Here is a 20,908-nt window from a genome sequence, read left to right as displayed (position 1 = left end):
GAAAGAAAAATAATACATAGTGGCCAATATTGTGTTCCAGAAATTAGATGGCTACATATGAAACCAATGAAAACTGTACAGTATTTTTCTTATAACTTGAAACAAACTATAGAAGTCTTGACTGAGTTACATTGAATGTATCTATATTCATCAAAAGCATAACATGGGAATGGTGATATTCAAAGAGACAGGGATGTATGTGATGCTTGAGACCATACTTCTCACATTTAAATTCTTTTCCCCTATTACAGGCCACCTATATTATGGATGTGTTTGTATTTTTTGCTTGTATCAGAATCTGTTACCTTGAATTATGTCAAATATCTTAGAAAATAGTATATTATAAAGAAATAACTGATAAGTTAACAGTAAATTGAGTAGTGATGAGATTGATGCATAGGGGCCAGCTGTGATACATGACAGAGACCACAAGTCTGAGAATGTACATCAGAGGGTGTCCAAGTGTACCCAAGATGACATGAAAGTGAGGTAATGTAGCTCGTGTTATCAAACTTTTATTATTACTAGAGTTATTAATTCTCTACCTGAATCCGAAACTTTCCCAAGGCACCTTGTTCAATTCTAGACATACTGCTTAGTTTCATATTTGTACCATTTATGCTCTGAATTAAAGATATTTATCAGCCTTAGAATAAAATGAAATACACAATACTTATGCATTTTGGTGGAAGGGACCATTTTCCTCCTAAACATCTTATAGATGCAGGTCCATCAATCCCAAAACCTTCATCACAGTTGTACGTAACTTCTTCTCCATATTGGTAACTGGGTTTCTTGTGAAGTATATCGCCATGCCAAATCGAAGCTGGATGTCCACAACTAAGTCCTAGGAATAAATGAAAGAATGATCTCATGTTTCACTAAATCTGAAATTTAATTTGATGTACTCCTTGTCATATTTGGTAGTTTTACATGAAAATAATGATTATACAGAAACTTCCATCACATTGCAGAGAAGTGCACAAATATGTCCTAAAATCACCATTCTGGTGTGTGTCCAGAAGTAAACTCGAGCAAGAACTTGAAAATAAAAGTACCAATACATGAAAGAGACTATCAATGCCTCTCCAACCAATCATAAGTAATGAAAACACATCAAGACTTCATCATCTTAAGAAAAGTACTATATATTGTAAGAAATTAAAAGGGATATTGTAGGAAGAACATAAGAAATGTTTTTGAAAATGGTGGCAACCCAAACACTGCAACTTATATGAGTAGGTACGAATATAAATAGGTTTACCTATATGAATATGTATGTTTCATTTTATTACACATCCAGTGTTAATAAGAAATTGCCAGCATTAAAAGTGATTCTATATTGAACCAATGAAATTAATAAAAATTGTGGATTTGAATATGCAAAAATAAATTAAATGTGTAAATACTCATATAAATTTATATTAATACATAAATGACATAAATATATAAATAATTTGATATATTTAGAAATCTAAAGGATTCCATCTCATGACTTTGATGACAACTGATTAGTTTGAATGAATGGTAACGAAAATGGAATTTTGTTTTGTGCACTGTCCTCACCTACACACTGAGGTGGAGAACTCCACTTTCCCATATGGCATGTTATCACGTTTTCTTCAGATATCATGAAACCATCTTCACAAGTATAACTTAAGTTGGTGCCATGTGCATAAAGCTTGGGTTCAAGTGTTTCTGTCCTTTCTTCTGCAGACGTAGATGATTTAACGGTTCCATGGTCTATTTGAGGTGGTTGAGAGCATGGAAGTTTTTCTACATGGAGAACAGAGATCAAAGGGTAAAGCACAAATATAACATTTAAATTTAAAAAATATAATCAAATACTGTTTGGGATTTTAAAATAAGAATAATTTGAACAAGTTAAAGAATTTTAAAACTGAAAAATATTTGAAACTTGCAAAGTATTTGTCTCCATAAATGCTATGCTACTATCCACTTGTTCAATATGCCCCTTCATCATGTCTTTAAATTCATTTTTTATTGAAATACAGTTGATGTACAACAGTATGTTAGTTTCAGGTGTACTACGTAATGATTTGACTTTCACATACGTTATGAAATGACCGCCAGGGTGTCTAGTAACAATCTGTGCCTATACAAAGTTACTATAATATTATTGACCAGATTCCTTATGCTGTATATTATATCCTCTTGGCTTCTTCACTACATAACTGGAGTTTGTACCTCTAAATCCCCTACATCTATTTTGCCAACCCCCACCTCCCTTCTGGCAACCACCCATTAGTTTTCTGTATCTATATGAGCCCATTTTCCTTTGATTTTGTTTGGTTTATTTTTAGACTCCAATTATAAGTGAGGTCATTTGGTATTTGTCTTTTTCTATCTGACTTATTTCACTTAGCATAATACACCCTAGATCCATCCATGTTGTTGGAAATGGAAACGTTTTATTTTTTATGGTTCAGTAATAGTTCATTTTGTGTGTACTTATGAAACATCTCTTAATCCACTCATCTATCAGTGGACATTTAGGTTGTTTTCAAACCTTGGCAAGTGATGCTGCAATGAACATTGGAGTGCATATATCTTTTTGAATTAGAGTTTTTGGTTCCTTTGAATAAATACCCAGAATTGGAATTGCTGGATTATATGGCAGTTCTATTTTTAAGTTTTTAAGGCAACTCCATACTCTTTTCCATAGTGGCTGTGCCAATTTACAATCCCGCCAATAGTGCACAAAGATTCTCTTTTCTCCACTCCCTCACCAACACTTGATACTGTCTTTTTGATGATATCCATTATAACAGGTGTGAAGGAACATCTCACTGTGGTTGTGATATGCATTTCCCTGATGATTAATGATATTGAGCATCTTTTCATGTGTCCGTTGGCCATCTGTATGTCTTCTTTGGAAAAAATGTCTATTCAGGTCCTCTCCCCATTTTTCAGTTGAGTTGTTTGTTTTTCTGATGTTGAGTTGCATATAGTTTGTATAGTTTGAATATTAACTCCTTACAGGTATATCCTTGCAAATATCTTCTCCCATTCTGTAAACTGCCTTTTTCATTTTGCTGATAGATTCCTTTGCTGTGCAAAAGCTTTTTAGCTTGATGTAGTCCTGTTTGCTTATTTTTGCTTTTGTTTCCCTTGCCTGAGGAGACATATCCAAAAAAAATATTGCTAAAACTGATATCAAAAAGCATACTGCCTATGTTTTCTTCCAGGAGTTTTATGGATTCATGAGTTACAATTAAGTCTTTGTTTTCATTATATTTTCACATGTTGTGTGAGAAATTAGTCCAGTTTGATTCTTCTGCATGTAACTTTCCAGTTTTCCCAACACCATTTATTGGGGAGGTATTCTTTCCTCCATTGTACATTCTTGCCTACTTTGTCATAGATTAACTGACCATATAAGATTGGATATACTTCTGGGCCCTCTATTCGGTTCCAGAGATTTATGTGTCTGTATTTGTGCCAGTGCCATGCTATTTTGATTACCATAACTTTGTAGTATAGTCTGAAGTCAGGGAGCCTGATTCCTCCAGTACATCTTTCATTCTCAAGATGATTTGACTATTCAGTGTCTTTTGTGTTTCCATAAAAATTAAAAAAAAATGTTTGTTCTAGTTCTGTGAAAAATACCATTGGTAATGAAATAGGGATTCCATTGAATCTGTAGATTACCTTGTGTAGCATGGTTATTTTAACAATTTAAATTCTTCCAATTAGTGAACATGATAGCTTTCTATTTGTTTTGTCACCTTCAATTTCTTTCATCAATGTCTTACAGTTTTCAGAGTACAAGTCTTTTACCTCTTTGGTTAGATTTATTCCTAGCTATTGTATTCTTTTTGCTGCAAGTGTAAATGGGATTGCTTTCTTGATTTCTCTTTCTAAAAATTTGTTGTTTGGGCATAGAAGCACAACACATTTCTGCATATAAATTTTATATCATGCAACTTTGTTAGTTCTAATAGTCTTTGGTGGTGTCTTTAGGATTTTCTATGTATAGTACCATGTCATCTGCAAATAGTGACAGTTTTAGTTCTTCCTGTCTAATTTGAATTCTTTTTGTTTCTTTTCTTGTGTGACTGCTGTGTCTAGGACTTCCAATACTATGTTGAACAAAAGTGGAGAGAGTGGGCATCCTTGTCTTGTTCCTGGTTTGGAGACAATGCTTTCAGCTTTTCACTGTTGAGTATGATGTTGGCTGGACCTTTGTCATGTAAGATCTTTATTATGTTTAGGTATGTTTCCCTTCTACCCACTTCATGGAGAACTTTAACATAAATAGATATTGAATTCTGCACAAGCTTTTTCTGCATCTATTGAGATAATCATATAATTTTTATTCTTGTTGATGTATACCACATTGATTTGCAGATATTGAAATATACTTGAATCCCTGGGAAAAGACCCACTTGATCATGATATGTGATCCCCTCAGTGTATTGTTTAATTTGGGTTGCTAATATTTGATTGAGGGTTTTTACCCTTATGTTCATCAGTGATATTGGCCTGTAATTTTCTTTTGTGTGTGTGTCTTTGCTCTTGGTATCAGGGTGATGATGACCTCCCAGAACGAGTTCAGAAGTGTTCTTCCTCTTAAATTTTTTTGGGAATAGTTTGAGAAGAATAGGTGTTAACTCTTTTGTAAATGGTTGAATTCACCTGTGAATCTGTCTGGTCCTGGATTTGTGTTTCTTGGGTTTTTAAATTACTGATTCAATTTTAATATTGGTAATCAATCCATTCATATTTTCAATTTTTCTCCTAGTTTAGTCTTGAGAAATTGTGCATTTCAAGGAATTTATCAGTTTCTTCTAGTGTGTCCCTTTTATTGGTATGTAATTGTTCATAGTAATCTCTTACACATCTTTGTATTTCTGTTGTATGAATTGTAACTTCTCCTCTTTCATTTTTGATTTTATTGACTTGGGCCCTCCTCTCTTTTTCTTGATAAGTCTTTCCAAAGGTTTATCAATTGTGTTTATCTTTTCAAGAGATGAGCTTTTAGCTTCATTGATATTTTCTATTGTTTTTTTAAGTCTCTATTTCATTCATTTCTCCTCTTGTCTTTATTATTTCTTCCCTTCTACTAACTTTGGGTTTTGTTTGTTCTTCTTTTTCTAGTTTCTTTAGGTCTAAGGTTAGATTGTGTATTTGAGATTTCTCTTCTTTCCCAAGGTGGGCCTGTATCACTATAAATTCCCTCTTAGAATTGCTTTTGCTAAGTCCCATAGATCTTGGGTCATTGTGTTTCCATTTTCACTTGTCTCCAGATTTTTTTTTATATCCTCTTTGATTTCTTCTTTGGTTGTTTCATAGCATATTATTTAACCTCTAGCTGTCTGCAGGTTTGGCAGGTTTTTTTTTTTTTTTTTTCTTCTTCCTGTAGTTGATTTCTAGTTTCATACATTTGTGGTCAGAAAAGATGCTTGTTATGTTTTCAGTGTTCTTAAATTTATTGAGACTTCTTTTGTGGCCGAGATGTAACCTATCCTGGAGAATGTTCCATGTACACTTGAAAAGAATGTGTATTCTGATGCTTTTGGATGGAATGTTCTGTGTATGTTTGGTAAGTCCATCTGACCTAAAATTTAAGTCCAGTGTTTCCTCACTGGATTTAAAGTTGATTTCCTGTATGGATGATCTGTCCTTTAATGTAAGTGGGAAGTTAATGTCCTCTACTATTATTTTGTTACTATTTATCTATATATGTTTATTGATATTTTCTTTATGTACTTAGGTGCTTCTATGTTGGGTGCATATATATTTTAAATTGTTGTATAATCTTATTGGATAGGTCCCTTTGCCATTATATTATGTCCTTCTTTGTCTCTTGTTACAGTCTTTGTTTTAAAGTCTATTTTGTCTGGTACAAAGTTTGCTACCCCAATTTTGTTTTCATTTCCATTTTCTTGGAATGGCTTCTTCCATTCCCTCACTTTCAGTCTGAGTGTTTCTTTAGATTTGAAGTGAGTCCTTGTAGGCAGCATATATGTGGGTCTTGTTTTCTTTTTTAAAATCCATTCAGCCAGTCCATGTCTTTTGATTGGAGCATTTTGGTTCATTTATATTAAAAGTAATTATAGATAGGTATGTACCTGTTGCCATTTTGTTAATTGTATTTTGGTTGTGTTTGTAATTCTTTTTTGTTCCTTTCTCCTTCTTTTCTCTCTTCCTTTGTGATTTAATGACTATCTTTAGTGCTATGTTTGGATTACTTTCTTTTGTGTGTGTGTATCTGTTATACATTTTTGGTTTGTGGTTACTATCAGATTCCTATATAACAACTTATATACATATGCCATTATGTTAAGTTGATAGTCTTTTATGTTCAAACACATTTTTAAAACTCTGTATTTCTATTCCCCACCTCATATTTTACATCCTTTTGTTTTGTGTTTCTAGTAACTACTTATTGTGGATACAGATGATTTTACTGTTAAGTCTGTTAAACTTCCAACTAACAACTACTACCTTTAGTGTATGTTTGCTTTTACCAGTGAGATATTTTTTCTTTTGTAATTTTCTTATTTCTAGTCATGGTCTTTTCCTCTTAGAAAGTCTGTTTAACATTTCTTTTAAAGTCACTTTAGTGCTGCTGAACACATTTTTCATTTTCTTGTCTGTAAAATACTGATCTATCCTTTGATAGGCTTGCTGCATACAGTAGTCTTGGTTGTAATTTTTTCCTTTCACCAATTTGTGTATGTCGTGCCACTCCCTTCTGGCCTACAAAGTTTCTGCAGAAAAGTCTGATGATAGTAGTCCCCTTGTATGTAACTAGTGGCTTTTCTCTTGCTACTTTTAAGATTCTATCATTATTTTTAATTTTTGTCATTTAAGTGATAATGTGTCTTGGTGTGGACCTCTTTGAGTTCATCTTGTTTGGGACTCTCTGTGATTCCCAGACTTGGAAGTGTTTCTTTCCCCAGGTTAGAAAGTTTCCAGCTATTATTTCTTCAGATAAATTCTCTGTCTCTCTCTCTCTTTGGGACCCCTATTATGGGAATGTTACTATACTTGATGTTGTCCCAGAAGGTCCTTAAAATATCCTCATTTTGTAAAATTCTTTTTCCTGTGCTGTTTAGGTTGTCTCCTCTACCCTGTCTTCCTAATCACTGATCCATTTTTCTGAATCTTGTAATTTGATGTTGATTCCCTCTAGTGGAGTTTTCATTTCAGCTATTGTAGTCTTTAGCTCTGATTAGTTCTTCTTAATATTTTCTACATTTTTCTTAAATTTCTCACTGTTTTCATCTACTCTTCTCCAGAGTTCATTGAGCATCTTTATGGTCATTGCTTTGAACTCTTTTTATCAGGTAGATTGCTTACCTCCACTTAGTTTAGTATTTTTTTTTTTTTGAGATTTTGTCTTGTTCCTTCATTTGGAATGTATTTTTCTGTGTCCTTATGTTGCCTAATTCTGCGTGTTTATTTCTATGTGTGAGGTATATTCCTGATCTTGGAGAAGTGGCCTTACGTAGGAAAAGTCTAAGGGGCCCAACAGCATGCTCTCCTCTGTAGGAGCTATACACCAGATCTATACGCTATAGGGGTGCCCTTCTGTTGTAGCAATACCAACTACTCTGGGTATACTTATAGGTGGGGATGGTCCCCCACCTGGATGGCTGCCAGACTCTGCCTCATGAGATGGCTGCCAGGCCCCTGGTAGGCAGGACCAAGGCCTGGGATAGCTGGCTGCAGGGCCCAAGGGTACCTGGGCTGGTGCTGTCCCACCCATGAGCAGGACCAGGTCCTGGTGTAGCAGCTATGGGGCCCAGTGGGGCCTGGGGTTGGTGCTGTCATGGGTTGGTAAGCCTCACATGCTAAGAAGCTATTGGGAGATGTCCAAAGTGGCACTTGTCTCTCGTAATGGCTGGCACCTGCATCTATGTCCACAGTTTCCTCCTGCCTCTCTAGAAAGTTCACAAAGATCAGCCAGTCAGTCTAACCCAGGCTTCTTTCCAATTGCTGCCTCCACACTGGGGCATGGTGGAGCATGTGAGATTTGTGTGTGTGTGTGCCTTTTAAGAACAGAATTTCTGTTTCCTACAGCCTATGGCTTTCCTATACATAAGCTACACTGGACTTTTAAGTCAGAGATGCTGATGGCTTATCTTCCAAGTCCATGACTCCCAGGCTGGGCAGCCCAGTTGCCCCTTCATTCTTGTCCTTTCGACCATGAGGAGTAAGACATGCATAAACATAAGTGTTCCCTGGCATTCGCATAGTAGCCCAAAGATTTTTTCTGTATTTACTTCACACTAGAAGTGAAAGAATGTTCAGTAATTTACACACCTAAACTGTGATTTACTGTTTCAAGATACAGTATAGTAGATAGAGAGACCTTCATCTTGCTGAACCATATAAAGCTTAGAGGAGTATTCATCTAATTTAAAAGAATGTTGTAAAGCAAGTTATACACTACTGACCAACACAGCGTGGGATTGACTGCCATCTCCCATCCTTGCACACGATGTCTTCTGCATCTTGAATTAGAAAATTTTCTTCACAGAGAATAGATATTTTTTCTCCATCCTGATAGTTCACTGTAGTTGTCATATTTCTAGTATTGGGAATCTGAGGTGGAGGTGGGCATGATTGTATTTGTGCTTCTGAAAATATTAAAATTAGATTTCTTGATTAAAAATCGTATGTTAAAAATGTGAAAGGAATAATTTTCAATAAATAGAAAGCTCTAATAATACATCATAAGTGATTAAACAATATTATACGCTTAATTATACTCTTAAGGTTGTTTAGCACTTTAATATATCACATTTGTTTTACAGTCTCATGGTCTTCCTTGTGGTTTCTTTTTTTATTCTTTCTGTGGTCAATCTTGCATAATTAATGTTAAATCAATTTTAATTATTTCTAACCATTGGGATGTTCTAAGTGAATTGCTCCCTCAGTTATAGGCATTAAGTAATAACTGATATCAGGGTCTTGTTTTACATATATCCATGATAAGAAATATTGGAATTGGGTTAAAACTCTCACAAGATTTTCTACCTGTGGAAGCAGATTAGACAGAGGAAAAACTACATTTAGTTAATGATCAATTAATTTGATGAAGATTCTTGGCCAAGGTAAGAATGAGATATGTTCACTGGAATTTATAGTGTACTGTTTGAAATTCAGAACCCCCCGGAGGTACAATCTACTACCTTCCCTGCATTGTTAAGGGATATATAGATTGATCAAATGCATCTGGTTTAGCGGATTAGACAGCTGGCTTTAGTTACTTGGCCAACAGGGTATAAAAGATCCCTCTAGAAACTGTGTCTGTGTCCCATAAAATAGAGACACCTCAGATGCATCCTGGCAGTTCATAATCTGAAGACAAAGCCTATCCTGCACAACTGAGAGAAAACTGTATGGCTATACCTGGAAGATTTTCGACCTCTCTATGACTCCTTGATTTTCTTTCTCCTGATACTTCCTTTTTATTTCATTAGAAGCTGGGACTTCCCTGGTAGCACAGTGGTTAAGAATCTGCCTGCCAATGTAGGGGACATGGGTTCGATCCCTGATCTGGGAAGATCCCACGTACTATGGCCCAACTAAGCCCCTGCACCACAACTACTGAGCCTGCACTCTACAGCCTGTGAGTCACAGCTACTGAGCCCATGTACCACAACTAATGAAGCCCCTGTGCCTACACCCCATGCTCCTCAACAAGAGAAACCACTGCAATGAGAAGCCTGTGCAACACAATGAAGAGTAGCCCCTGCTTGCCACAACAAGAGAAAGCCCACGCAAAACAATGAAGACCCAATGCAGCAAAATAAGTATTTAAAAAAAATGAAAAATAAAATATATTTCATTAGAAGCCTTATGTAAGTATATGCTGGGAAGTCTTGTAAATCCTTTCAGCTGTTCAATATTTTATATTTAATTCAGGGAAATATTTGACAGCCTCCACTTCATTCATGCTTACTAATATCGTCAGATTTTCTCTTTTGATCTGTCAATAGGAGTATTTTATGTTTCATCAAATATATTTTTATTTCTTTTAACCATCTTGACACTTTTTTCAATGCACTTACAAGAATTTATTTTTTCTGTGTCTTACGTTTAACCATTTTTGTTCTAGTAATCTTAATTTGTACTTGTTAATAAGTCTTGCAGAGATTGGTCTGTTTACTACATTTTTCTATAAACTGAATTATTATTCTGCAAATTAGCTATTTATGTTTTTTAGCTTATTATAATAATTGATATTTTAATTTTAATTATTCCTTCTTTCTGTGTTCTTTGGGTGTATGTTCTTTCCTAGATACTAGATTGTACTTCCTATTACTTTGTTTTTTCCTTGTTTTGTAATGCATGTTTAAATTAATTAACTATAATTCAATAAGCTAGTATAGACTTCCAGACAAGGTATATTTAAAAAAAAGAAATATTTTATAATTATAAAAAAGTTAGGGTGAAGGGGAAGCTGGGACAAAGTAAGAGAGTAGCATAGACGTATATATACTACCAACTGTACAATAGATAGCCAGTGAGAATTTGCTGTATAACAAAGGGAGATCAACTCGATGATGGGTGATGCCTTAGAGGGCCGGGATGGGAAGGGTGGGGGTGGGGGGTTGCGGGAGGGAGGGAATATGGGGGTATGTGTATAAATACAGCTGATTCACTTGGGTGTACCTCAAAAACTGGTACAAGGGTGTAAAGCAATTATATTCCAATAAAGAGCTTAAAAATAAAATAAAATAAAAAGTTAATTCACAAGGACTAAGCATTCATAAATGTATAATGTATAACATACAATATACATTATATAGTGACATGGCAGTTCAGAAGTTGCTTAATTCCCAAATATTCATGTTTTTCTAAATAATTTATTCTCCATTAACAGCTTTATTGTGGTATAATTTTTATAGAGAGAACTGCATATAAGAAAGAACTATAAGATTTTGAACACTAGATAGTAGCTTTGTTTTTGTATTGGTTTAAAGCTACTTTATGTATTTTCTAGGCTAGTTGAAATTCGTAAAAATTATTGAAGATAGTGAGTCAAGGTTTCCTACAGTTGAAAAAGAGAAACACAGACATGAAAAGTGAAAAACTGAAATGAGCCTATTCAATTGGAATTGGTGGTGTCAGCATGAGTCAAGACTTTTCGAGATAGCTATGATAAACAAATAGATAAACAACTTGTTAAATACATAAATATATATAAATAGATACTCAAATTGATATACAAATAAATACATAATAGTTCAGCATAGGCATAAGCACCTTTATGTGCAATATAAGAAATCAGAAGCAATGGTTTTCCCATGTAATGAGCACACCCACTGCCCAGATGTTAATTTAAAGCCACCAAGTTGCTAGGTGGTCTGTCATACAAATGACTAATTCACATGATACAATTAATATTTAGAAAGAGTGTTGTGGTTAGTTTCTAAATTACCTTTCAGATAGAAAATTATTTGTAATGATAAAGAACTAAATTTCTTTGAAAGACACAAAGATACTACTTTTACAAGTTAGAAAGAAGTAGATTAAAGTTTTGAAAACATTATAAAGAAGAGTTTACCTTCTTTGCAGGTTGATTCAGGATCCCATCTTCCATGTACACAGACTGAGTGTCTGTATTCTGACTTTCCTCGACATTTGTAACTTATGTTGGCGTTATGGTCATATTCAACCTTATCTGATGGATTTCCCTCAGATGTAAATATATTTAACCATTTACACTTCTTAAGTTCATCTGTTGCTAGAAGATGAAAATATTCCCTTGAAAAGACTAATTCTAAAAACCAAATAACTAATATGAAAAAAAAACCAGCTATAGAGTCAATAATATAATGAAATTACCATTTACGCCTCCAAATTCTACCAAGTTATTACTGATCACATTGCGAGAGATGGACTATTATATATGAACCTGTGTCCTGTGTCCAGTTTTTGAAATTTCAGAGAAAATATCCCTCCTAAAGACATTTTGCATTTTGGATTGGAACACTTTTGCATGATCCACATAGTGAATAGTCATTGAATGACTAAATTTGTCCCACACTTGAAATCTGTGTGAATCTTCACATTTATTTTTTGATCTCAAACATCTCTGCATTATTTTTAATTCACAATCTTAAAACATTAAAATAAAAACGATTATCTGTGGACATAGAATATACCAAGTTGCTAGCTTATATATTTTTTCAAGAAATGTAATGAAACATAAGAAAATTACATCTAAGTTGTTTTCTATAGAATCTTAATTTTTAAGCAGATCTTTTGCATGATTACAAAAAATAACAAATATTTGGAATAAGAAAATGGGTACTTAAAGTTACAACCTGTTTTCTGTATATACACTTAGAGTATTTGAGAAGCTATGTTATACACCAAATCATTCTATAATCCAATATAATGCCATAGTAACAAATTGTTCTGGCTCCAGTATAAGTGAAATATGCACTAAAAGAGCTTTTCATATAGCTACCTATTTCAAAAATCCAGTGCAGGTGGAGGTCCGTTTTGAATTTCACAAAATATCAGTATAGGTTTTTGGCAGTATTTGTTAATAATTTGTCAGTGACAAGAGTCAAGTGAGGATGAACAGAATAAAGAAAAGTGAAGTAGCTGGTCAAAGAAAAGTAATGATTTTAAAATGTAACCCTGAAAAAATAAAATAAAATAAGGAGATGAATTCAAAACACACTAGAGGCTTGAGAATCAGCCCTATTTTTAGGATTTATTCAGAGTGTTGAGGAGACAAAGCCAATAGTATTCTTCAAGGAAGGGTAACTGAAGGAAGATGTATACTCAAAAGGGGCAGTGGTGGCTGCTGTCATAGTCCTACAGTTGACTGGTTTCTGAAAGGAGAGCAAACCTATTTATTAGGAGAAAATAAACATAGTAAGAAGAATGGAAGGCTAGATTAGACAGAGTTACAAAATAAACATTAAGAGGAGAAGACTGGAATAAGGTTTATTATAGCTGAGGGGAATTATATTAAACGGAATACGGGGTGGAGGATTAACCTTTGGAAGGAAAACCCTGAGATCAGGAGAGTAATAACCGAAGCAGGTATTTTGGGGTACAGTAGAATGAAAAGTTAAATGAGGTGAGGTCATTTGTAGAGATAGGAGAGGACAAAGATAAAGTTTGGTCTTGAAGAACTTGCAATAGCTTGAACAGGAGTGTGTTTAGGAAAAATGTAGGGATTAATAAGCAATGAAATTTTCTGATTAACTAAATAAACTCCTATTAAATGTCTCCTATCTGTCAGCCAGCTGTTTGGGTATTGGCATCACGCCAGTGAACAAAACAGGTATGAATCCCGCTCTGTGGAGCCTGAGCCTAAGCCCTACTGTCTTCTTGGAATAAGTAATGAGTAGAAATCTGATGAGTAAGTAAGACTGGACATCCAGGGCTCCCTTTGAATGCAGGACCCAGGAAAACTCTAGGAAAGAATTCATTCTAAGGGAAAAGTGAAAGAAGGTAGCTAAGATTCTCCTGATCAGTCAACAAAGACCTGGTCATCCAAAGGTCAGGATGATTCACTTGCAGTGGAATGCATCAGTCAGGGCAGGTTCCTTGCCCAACCCCAAGTGCCTCCTGTGACTGAGTTACCCTGACTGGGAGGGCTTGAGCCCACCCTCCCTCCAGGACATTAACTTCTTTTTGCTGCATTTGAAACAGACTGAGAAATCATTATTGTTAGAAGCTTTGAGAGAGGCAAAATTCCTATAGGAATGTATCGAATGGGTATTTTCTCTACTGTATTTCCTTGTTTTACAGGTCCTAAAAGAAAAAGTATCATATAAAAACAAAAATGGAATTTCTGCAGAGACGGTTGTATTTTCCTGGCAACTAATAATCATATTTTAGTCATGTGAGTAACTATAAGTAAGATTTAGCTTCACACTTGTAAAGATAAACAATGTTAATATCAGGACAGAAAGATTCATAAAAGTCTGTTTCTAGTTTATATTTTTCCTCTTTAGACACATATTGAACTATAAACAACAAATGTTTGTAATCTTAATAATTTAAGCTGACATTTTCAAGGCTAACTCTAAATTTCAACAATATGATTGCAAATATAGTTTTTACAATAAAAATACTAGAATTTGTTAAATGTATTAGATGTCAATTTGAGAAGTGTATTCTCACCAATGCACTGAGGAGGCTGGGTCCATGTTCCTCGAATACATGTGATTGATCTGGGTCCAATCATTGTAAATGCTTCTCTGCAACTGAACTCTACCGAGTCTCCATGGTGATAGGGAGGGGCCGAGGGCTTGACGTAGCCATGGTCAAGGTCAGGTATGTCTCCACAGGTACTCTTCTCCTCTGGAAAATTTCACAAAATATGCTTGTCTTTAAAATACCCTTTAGGTGTTTATATGAATGCAAACAAAAAGTGTTGATTTACCTTTAAATATTACTATTTTTATACATTACCAAGACACACGGGCAAAGCTGTCCATTCTCCATCAACACACTGAACTTTATGAGAGCCCTTCATCAGAAATCTAGGATTGCAAACATATTCCACCACCTCACTGTGCCTGTATTCTTCTTTCTGTGTTTCGTTAACTTCCCCATTGAGGAGTTGCAGAGGTGCAGCACAGGGATTCATTGACTCTGCTGTAGAAATATGGTGTAAATAATGGTTACATTGTCCACTTTACAACTTAAAAATCCAGCTAAAGCAGAGATTTTTTTCATTAATTACTTTATGATTTATTATATAATTTATTTTATAAAATAAATTATTTTATTCTTTAACAATGAAAAACAATGGTGTTTACACCAGATTCCATATTATTCATCCTGAACTAGCATTTTGGAAGTCTATATAAGCCCAGAAAACATGTTCAATAATCTAGATACTCTTAATAAGTATGCAAACCAATTAATCAGTATGGGTGTGTATATTATAGCAATATTCTTATTCCATGAAACATTGTATTGAAACTTTTGAAAAAATATCATCATTTGAGACAAGCATTTGAACAACAAATTTTAACTTTGATTCATCCATGCATGTGACTGAATTGACTATAAGCTATTGAACATTGTTTAGACAAACTTGATGACACTTGAGGTAAGGCCCATGTTATATACAATGTCCAATGTTAATGGTGGAATTGTGGGCAAAAGGAAAGCTAACAAGAAGTCCTGCCAGTGTCAGGTTACTTATACATATCTATGGATACTTCCACCACACATTTCAAGAAGCAACTGGAGATTAAGTTCTTAAATAAGGAAAACCGAGGTAGCTACTACCCAACATATGTCCTTGGTGAGTATACTTGTGGCTTAAAGCATTGGGTTATAGATGCACTGGAAGCAGACAGAAAATTAAGAGAGGAAATAAAAGGGTTGATATCCAAAATTGTAACTCTTGTTCCAGAGTTTCACTAAGATAAATATTTACCTCTACACGTTGGAAGATTAGGGGACCATCCAAAGTGGTAGCACTGAACTGAATCTGCTCCAACCATTAAAAGTCCTTTAATGCAGGAGAACTTCAACACGTCTCCAACTTTATATTTGTCTTTCTTGGGATTAGCATCTAAATATGTTTCTATGTTGGGAATACTGCATTCTCTTTCTATAGAAAAAGACAAATAATTAAGTGAGAATATTTAACTAATCATCGCCAAAATGAATATTATACGTGTCATGTAAACATGAGGTGCTGGGTACTGCATGCATATACAGAGGGCAGCACAAAAATGCTCTTCCTTGAAAAACATTACACGTTAGGTTTCGTACACCCTCTACATTTATTAGTACTCTTTGAGAAAAATTAAGGTATTGAAAAGCAACATGTGTGCCCTGGTAATTTATTTGTAAAGTCAACTGTATACTGCATCTGATTTTATCACTGACATTTATAAAATTTAATGTTACTTTTTCTGTCTCAAAATGTAAAAGGATTCTCTCAATTTAAAAAAATGAATGCTGCAATTTTTAAATTGCACACAAATGAAAAATGGTATTTTTAAAACTACAATTGGGAAACTGGAACACAGAAGAGAGACAATTCTCATGTATTTGAGTTACGGAACATTAAAAATCGATAATTTTACAAGTGTGGAAATCAAACTGAAACATGATCAAATTGAAATATGAAGCAAAATGAGGAAACGTTCAAGTCCACATAGATAGGCATATTCTAGGCATCTTGGTTATGTATGTGATACACAAATATCTATTCTTGTTGTACCTATAAATGTTCTTAAAAATTAATACATTTTTAATATCTCATTCAATTTAGAGATATATAAAATTATTCCTGAAAATTTATAAAATTTATGAAATTTGTTACATTGCTATATATAACCGAAATTTCATTTTTCTTTTCTGGAATCTTCCATTTTCATTAATTAATTTATAAAATTCAAAATTGGAATTTAAAGATTAGAATCATACCAGAAAGGAAATTCATACTATCTAGAAGTCAAATCTTAACACAGAATCATAAAATTAGATGTAGGTTAACTATTTTTAAAAGTAATGCCACAGAAAACCTCAATAAATTTGTTTTTCTTTTTGTTTTAATATTGAGTTTTCTAGCTTAGTTGAGAAGGTCACTCTTGATGAGAACCATTGGGATTCCTTTCCAAAAATTCTACCCCAAATTTCCACAAAGCAATACTTTTATTGGTGTCTTTGTTTATATATATTGTGCTTATCTTATATACAATAAAATTCCTATTTTATCATATTGTGAAAATGCTGCTTTAACATCACGAAAAAAAGATCTTGGCTGTCAGCTATTTTCCAGCTGCTGTCTTCAAATAAAGATAGTGACTTTAAGGAAGCCATGATCATGTTAAAAGCCTCCCTGTTACTTAGAAGAAGCTGCAAACGCTTTATAATCCATTCCTTGCCTTCACTTCCACGGTCACCTATCTCCCCCCGGAGTCTGAGTTAACCCAAAATCTTTAAAATAGGTCAATTTCTTTGCTGCCTTGGCTGCTGTACAGACCCTCTAATGCTGAATGAATGGTTTCCAAACTTTTCTTTGCATAGATGTCATCCTGCATCAACTAGAGCATTTAGTTCCTCCTATTTTCTAAGTGCTTGGATTATGTGTTCTTTGAATACAGTTCTTTGAAAAATATAGTAGAAATATTTTTACCTTTGGTTCATTATTTACTTTAATTCACTTTTTTTTTCATACTGGAATGAAAGCTCTTGAAAGGCAGAACCCCTGTTTGTACCTTTCACCATTTCTCTTAGCCCACTTCTAGCACATAGTAGGTGTTTGTTGACAGCCTGAAAAGTGAAATTAGTGCCCAGACCCTGTTGGACAATCCCGTCTCATTTCCATAATAAACTCACTCTGTGTGTCTGTCTGAATCCTCTTTTTTAAATCTTTTTTTCTGCTCTGCCTTTTCTGCTGTTCCTTCTCCTCCTTCCCCTGTGCACCCCTTAATCGCACATGACTTTGTCTCCTACCTCAAAGGAAAACAGTAACCACCAGCGCCTGCTACTTTCCAGCACTGGATTTACACATCCGTTTTCCTTCCTTCCTCCAGATAGGAAGTTGGAAGTAGACCTGTTGCCACCAAAGCCCAGCACTTTCTCAGCAGCGCTGGTTCCTTTCCTCCTCCTTCACAGGGAGCCTCCTCTGTCCGTCTCTGCCTGCTTCCCTCTCTAGTACGTCCTCTCCAGCTGTTCAATACTCTGTCCTCTTTCCCATTAAAAAAAATACTTTATTCAGGGTGTCATTCCGCTGGCAGTGCCTCCTGAGCCTCCTCCTCTCCGCCAAAGCCAAACCTGGTGAAAGTGTCGTGTCCATATGCTGCATTAGATTTCTTAGTAACCATTTCTTCAGCTGGTTCTATGTCGCTTTTTCCCTGTCTACTCCGTCCACAAGCATCTCTGTTCCAGTTATTGTTGGCCTCTATGTAGCCAAATCCACCACATTTTCACTCTTCTAAGTGGATGTATCCACTAAATGAGACATATTCACCACACTAACCATCATAATAATCGAATTGAATGACAGTTTCCTTGATTTTATTGTATGGCAGGCATTGTGGCAATAACATTTATGAATAACTTAGTCCAAAATTCATTGAAACATTAGAAGATTTGTAAATACTAATCCATTTCCAGATTAGGAAAAGTGAACAAAGCTTCAAACAGGCTTCGTTGTTGCGCTAAGACACATGCTTAGCAAAGTGTAGAACTGGAATTAGAACCCATCCAGGCTGACTCCACAGGACTCGATCTAATTATACTTCCTTGCCTTTACTCATCTTTGTCTCTCCACATCTATAAAGCATTCATGTCTGCAGATTTCCCCCAAATGCTCTGTGTCCTCTTTTTTCTGCCTACTTTGCTATCCATTTCACTTCTGTCTGGCACCTGAATGTTGGAATGCTTCAAGGCTCAGTCTTGAGCTCTCTTCTGTTTTCATTCTATATTCTTCTTCAATTTCATATCATTATTTATAGGGTGCTTATCTCCCACATATATCTCCAGGCTAGACCCACGCGTTCAAGTCTGTAGCTGACATATCCAATTTTTACGGTCCACGGGCAGCCCAGCCATAATGTGCTCAACTCAAAAGCTGTGATGTCCTCCCCAAAGTGTCCTCTCCCCTGCCAGCTCCACCTTACAAAGTCACTTCCATTTCCCTGCTTACTTACAAAAATAAGGAAAACAAACATGTGAGTTCCTTGACCTTTTGCTCTTTCTGACACCCCACATTTAGTAACATTACCTGTGTTTTCTACCATAAAAATCATCTCAAATCTATCCTCTGCTCTGCATCTCTTCAGCCATAACCCTCTCTAATCCCCACTCTTTCTCACCCTACATGCATTCCTGAGTCTTCTCTTGCCCACCATAAGTATGGTATACATATAAAAAATCTTTCAAAAATCCAAATAAAGTTGTATCAATCCTTTCCTTAAAATTCCTTATCACTTTTCATCAATCATAAAATTAATCCAAATGTCAACATGCCCTGAAGTAACCTGCATAATCTCTCCTTTGCCTCCTAGGCAGGCTCAGCTCATAAAATTGTCCTACATCTTAAGCAGAATCCGTTCACCTGTTATTTCCCAAATATTGTTTTGTTGCCAAAGCTTTGCACATACTGTTCCCTTGGCTTGGAACATTCAACATCCACTCCGTTTGCCAGAGACTGAAGCCCTGTTTCTAGCCCTGGAAAAAAGGCAGCTGATTGGTGAACATAAAAGAGATCCATGTCATCATCCTCAGAATTTGTCAAAGTTGGAAAATAAAGAGCTCCTCTCAGGACCTGCAGAAATTAACACTCAAGGTAGGAGGCATAAAGCAGAAACTCAGGAGCAACGTGGTTGAAGAGGCTGTAAGACACTGTCATTCTGGTAATGAGTGAGTCTATGGACTTAAAACTTCCCCTCCGCCCAGTTTACATTAAAGCAGTAGGAAACACCTTGATTTGAATCATCGTTCCTTAAAAATGACTCTACATTAGTCAAATTCGGTGAAAATATATTTTTTGACGATTATTGTTAATTATGTTCATCTTGAAAAGAAAAGCATCTGAAAGAGTTCTCACCATAACATGCGGGTTTATCAGACCAGCCGTCTTCACCACACACTATGGAGCCTGTAGTGAGTCCATCTCGGCTCTCATATCCATGAAGGCATTCGTAGTCCAAACTGTCGTTGAGCTTAAACCATGTGCAATCACTTCTGGCTCTGGCATTCTCAAATACTGGCATATCACAGGATTCTAAGGGATAATGGAATCAATATTTCCTTGCTAATATTATTTAGTGGCCAATATGATTAAGTCCCATCTCAAGGGGAAAGGGGGCTTTACTAATTAGCATGTGCTAATAAGTATTACACAAAAATAACCCAAGAATACCAGTGATAGATCACTGTCCTGAAATAGTTACTCACAATGAAGAAATATGTTTTTGGTTTTTTTGTCCATACCACACGACTTGCAGTATCTTAATTCCCTTACCAGGGATTGAATCTGTGCCCCTTGCAGTGGGAGTGTGTAGCCCTAACCACTGGACTGCCAAAGAATTCTCGAAAAAATATGTTTCTACACAACATTTTCCTCAACACTTAATGTCTTTGAAATTATTTTATGAACATTTTTCTCAACTTAATTATACTTATGCATTTTCCCATGCTAGTAATAAAATAAGCCATTACAGATGTACTGTACTATTTTTACAACAGCATTTTATGAATTAATATGCTGAACTTATTAGCAGTTGTGACCTATATGCCAGAGAAAAATTGATTAATTGAAAAAAATTTCAATAGCATAATTTCAACAAGGTAAGTACATTTTTAAACATTCTATAAAATTGTTCTTTAAAACACACTAATTTTCAAAGTTCACGTGCTGATTTTGCTTTCCCAAATATATTTCTAATGGTTATGTATTCTTTTATATTTATCAAGGTTGAATGCAGAGGTAGTTCTATTGTTCATAACTAGTTACAAGAAAGTAAAATGTTATAGTATCAGTTTAGCACTGTAACAGAGGGATGTTGATAAAGGTTTAAATAATTTATCTCAAATTTCATAATGTGTGTTGTAGTGAGCTAGCTTAAAACTTTAAAAAATTAAAGTAAAACTACACTAGTAAAAAAGATAATAATAGAGACCTTTTCTCTTCCATAAAAAGAGTGTTAGAATGGAAAACTGGTTACATATTGGTACAAAATGAGTTTGATATGAGGGCAACTTTTATTATTTTCTCTTTGGCCAGTGCTCATAGTAAGAATAGATATTAGAAAAATAAATGAAACGGAAACAGTAGAAAAGGATATTTGAAATATCCACGTCACTTAAAACTGAATATGTAAAGTATCACTTCAAAAATATCACTGTGTGGCTTTGGGATGAAGGAGATGAACCCAGCAAATTGTTCTTAGAAAATCTTCTTAAACATCTGTGTGTCGGG

General features: G+C 35.0%; 1 protein-coding gene across 5 annotated transcripts in view; it reads right to left on the bottom strand.

Moving 5' to 3' along the window:
* CFH (complement factor H) overlaps positions 1–20,908 on the bottom strand; it is a 135,226-nt gene that overhangs the window by 49,442 nt on the left and 64,876 nt on the right. For 4 of the 5 annotated variants that reach the window (XM_057726224.1, XM_057726225.1, XM_057726223.1 and 1 more), the window contains 8 exons: positions 19,535–19,711; positions 15,404–15,580; positions 14,425–14,610; positions 14,134–14,313; positions 11,549–11,728; positions 8,430–8,612; positions 1,567–1,776; positions 674–847 (listed from right to left, as the gene is read on the bottom strand). In XM_057726224.1, the coding sequence (XP_057582207.1) occupies positions 674–847; positions 1,567–1,776; positions 8,430–8,612; positions 11,549–11,728; positions 14,134–14,313; positions 14,425–14,610; positions 15,404–15,580; positions 19,535–19,711 (1,467 nt within the window). The remainder of the gene's footprint in view (positions 1–673; positions 848–1,566; positions 1,777–8,429; positions 8,613–11,548; positions 11,729–14,133; positions 14,314–14,424; positions 14,611–15,403; positions 15,581–19,534; positions 19,712–20,908) is intronic. The other variant, XM_057726227.1, reaches the window with a different exon arrangement.

This window comes from Hippopotamus amphibius, chromosome 3 (genome assembly GCF_030028045.1).
Source record: "Hippopotamus amphibius kiboko isolate mHipAmp2 chromosome 3, mHipAmp2.hap2, whole genome shotgun sequence".
In the NCBI taxonomy this organism is placed as follows: domain Eukaryota; kingdom Metazoa; phylum Chordata; class Mammalia; order Artiodactyla; family Hippopotamidae; genus Hippopotamus; species Hippopotamus amphibius.
The sequence above is the reverse complement of the archived record's forward strand: the minus strand, read 5'-3'. Positions and strand labels throughout refer to the sequence as shown.